The following is a 3,310-nucleotide window of genomic DNA, read 5'->3' on the forward strand; positions in this document are numbered from 1 at the left end:
ACCGTCAATTTTGTTTTTTTTTCAACACCTACATGAAGGTGATTTCGTAGCAAAATTTTGCATGCATACGGAAAAAACACCAATGTCTGTGCCAAAAAATCAATTTCTTTTTTGTAATTTTTTGAATTTTACTTACTGTCCATCCAAACTCATTTTACTTACTGTCACAAGAGCATCTACAGTCGGGCACCCCAAATCCTCCTCAAACGCCCGGGCGGCCCGCCATAGGTCACGACTTTCCATCTAGACGGACGCCTCAAACGGGCCTCAAACGTCAGGGCTGACCAGCACCCTTCATATCCAGCCCAAATATGAAGCGGATATGGGGGCGCCCGGGCACGCCTATCACGTCGGATTCGGGCCATGCTAGCCCATCCGACCCCACATATATTCGTTCCCATCCGCTCGCCGGAGCAAACCCTAGCCACTTCACTTCACTCCCCTCCACCCCCTCCGCCACCCGAGCTCACCTCCGGCGGTTTCCGGCCTTCTCCGACATGGCAGGAAGCGGATCAGACTTCGACCACTCCGGATCCGGATGCCTCCGCGGGCGTTTGAGGGGATCATCTACAGCCGGGCTTGGCAGATCCGACCCCTCAAACGCCCCCCTCAAATCGCGTCGTCCACATCCGTGTATCTCATATCTGAACTCCTATATCCATACTAAATCATGCAACGTCGCTCAAACTAAGTAGATCAACTGACCGGACATAGAATCAGACATAGGACACCACAATAGTTCACCAAAAGATCACCAAAGTTCACATAAATGACAACTAACTTTATACTATATCTAAAATTTGAAATGAAATTGAAGTTCACCACTTTCTGGCCGACCCTTTCCTCTTTTGGTCACCGGCGTAGCTGTAGTCGTCAGCGGCCGGTGGAGGATCATTCGATTCGTAGGACGAGGAGCCGTTGCCGTCGGACAAGGAGGAGATGATGATGAGGCCCTTGAGGCGCTGGACGGCCTGGTCGTACTGGCGCCTGAGCTTGGCCAGCTGAGTCGCCTTCGCCGCCTTCTCCTTCGCCTCCCGCTCGGACTGCTTGATGGTAAGCCAGATTGCCTTCGCGTTCTTTCGACGGAGCCGCTGAGCGTCCATCTCCGCCGTCGTAAGTGGCCGGTGGTAAACCCACGCGAGGAGCCGCTCGTCCTCGTCGGGCTCCGCGGTAACCCACGGCAGTGGCGGACAGAGCTCTCGGTAGCGTCCCTCTCCCTTGCCTGCTGCATCTTGTGACGGGCGGCACGCGCTTCCGACTCCGATGTGCGCGTCTGGGCCGGCAGGGCGGGCACAAGCACCCACCGCTGCCCACGAGGGGGAGCGGCAGCCGGCGGGGCCAGGGGACGAAGTAGGGGAGGCGCGGATTGCGCAGGTCGCTCGTCGAAGTTGCCCCCCCCCCCCTGGCCGGGAGGGGTCAGCGCCGGCCTCCGAGCTGTGCCGACGGGGAAACTGTGGCTGCGGCGAGGATGCAGATCCGGAGCTGCCCCTGGTCTCCACCTTGGACCGCTCCAAGGCGATGCGGAGGCCTAGCTCATACTCCGGATCTAGCTCATCGTCGAGCGACTGCTAGAGCTCGACTTTGCGCCAGATTCGATCGAAATCGGTGCGGGGAGAGGAGAGGACGGAGAGAGAGAGAATAGTGAGTGAGCTAGGGTTTCGGAGCGATGAGCCCGACGTGGTTTTTTGTGGGACATCTATGGGGTTGATGGTGAGCCGGGCTTGCTCTGGCTGTCTCATATCGGTGGTATATTTGGGGCGGATATGAGAGATGCCGGTCAGTCCGGGTGTGTGAGGTCCGTTGGAGAGGTCTGATTGGGTCGATATTTTGATATTTTTGTGATGGGTGAGTTACCGGAGACGGTAGAAGCTGTAAGCCGACCGTTTTACTAGCCGCACACTTGCGTCACGTGGCGGTCAAATCCAGAGGAGCGGCGAATCCAGCCGTTGGTAACCTTTCCTCCGGTCCCGCTCCACTCTTCATAAATAAATGCTACACTGCTCACCCCTCATGTGCTCCTCCTCCTGCTCATCTAGCTCAAGCCAGTAGCCAGTAGCCAGTAGCCACACCCAATCCCAATCCCAATCCAACGCCGATGGGCACGCCGACGACGACTCTAGCGGCCCTGGCGGCGCTGCTGCTGTGCCTGTGCGTCTCCATGTCCTCCGCCGCTGAGTACAAGGTGGGCGGGCTGGACGCGTGGGGGGTGCCGCCGTCCACCAAGCCGGACGTGTACGTGCGTTGGGCCAAGTCCGTCCCCGTCAAGCTCGGCGACGCCCTCTTCTTCCTCTACCCGCCCAGCCAGGACAGCGCCGTCCAGGTCACCGCCAAGGCCTTCGCCGCCTGCGACGTCTCCGACCCGCTGCTCAAGCTGGACGACGGCAACTCCGTCTTCAACCTCACCAAGCCCGGCCGGGCCTACTTCACCAGCGCCGCCCCGGGCCGCTGCCGCAAGGGCCAGAAGCTGTCGGTGGACGTGCCTGGAGCCGATGGGAAGCTGCTCAAGCCGTCCGCGGACGACGAGGCCGCGCTCAAGGCGCTCTCTGCGCTGCCGCCTGCCGCTGCCCCGTCCGAGGCGCTCCCCTCGCTCTCACCCGACGACGCCGACGACGACTCCGCTGCCTCCATGGTCCTGCACCGGGCCGCCGGATCCGTAGGTCTCGCTCTGTCTCTCACCCTCCTGTGGCTGTGATTCTTCTTCTTCTTCTTCTTCTTCTTCTTCTTCCTCCCATCCATTCCAATTTCTTTCTTTTTTGTCAGATCAGAAACAAGGGGAGGACGCCATTGTATTGTATTGTACTGTACTCTACTCCGGAGTAGTAATTTATTTGTTTGGATTGGATTATAAGTATAATTGATTGATTGATTGATTGATTGATTGATGCGGATGGATTTCTTTTTTCTTGAATCGGATGTTGGAGGGAATGCCCAATTCTCTTGTTCCATTCGTTTACATCCAGATTAGATTAGATTAGGGTGTGGAATGCAAACCTCTGTGGGGAATTGGGGATGATTAGAATGATCTGTTCGTGATGGGTGTGATAAGATAAGATCAGATTAGATTACTCTGTCTGTCTGCTCTGTCACACTGCGCGCGCACATGGTGTTGTCCGACTTTGTCGGTGCTGTCACGCCAAGGAATTTATTCCCCACACCGCCAACGCAAGGCCATGCCATGCCAATAATGAAAGGAATGATCTCCACCCACCGCAAGCGCAAGCAAGGAAGAAACTTATTTTTCGAGCGCTTTAGGCCAACTCCAACGCGGGACCCCGTCCTGTCCGCACTTGTCCGTTTGGACCAAAACGGA

At 56.9% G+C, this 3,310-nt stretch overlaps 1 protein-coding gene across 1 annotated transcript; it reads left to right on the forward strand.

Annotated features, from left to right (window-relative positions):
• The first annotated feature begins 1,995 nt into the window (after window positions 1–1,995).
• Window positions 1,996–2,878, forward strand: LOC123094092 (early nodulin-like protein 1). Its single transcript, XM_044516174.1, has one exon. It carries the CDS (start codon window positions 2,096–2,098, stop codon window positions 2,690–2,692), a length of 597 nt encoding a protein of 198 aa, XP_044372109.1. The 5' UTR covers window positions 1,996–2,095; the 3' UTR covers window positions 2,693–2,878.
• The last annotated feature ends 432 nt before the right edge of the window (window positions 2,879–3,310 follow it).

This window comes from Triticum aestivum, chromosome 4B, assembly GCF_018294505.1.
Source record: "Triticum aestivum cultivar Chinese Spring chromosome 4B, IWGSC CS RefSeq v2.1, whole genome shotgun sequence".
In the NCBI taxonomy this organism is placed as follows: Eukaryota; Viridiplantae; Streptophyta; class Magnoliopsida; order Poales; family Poaceae; genus Triticum; species Triticum aestivum.

Bases quoted from the DNA above. Each gene is read 5' to 3' on its own strand.
- LOC123094092 (XM_044516174.1), top strand. From the start codon at position 2,096: ATGGGCACGCCGACGACGACTCTAGCGGCCCTGGCGGCGCTGCTGCTG.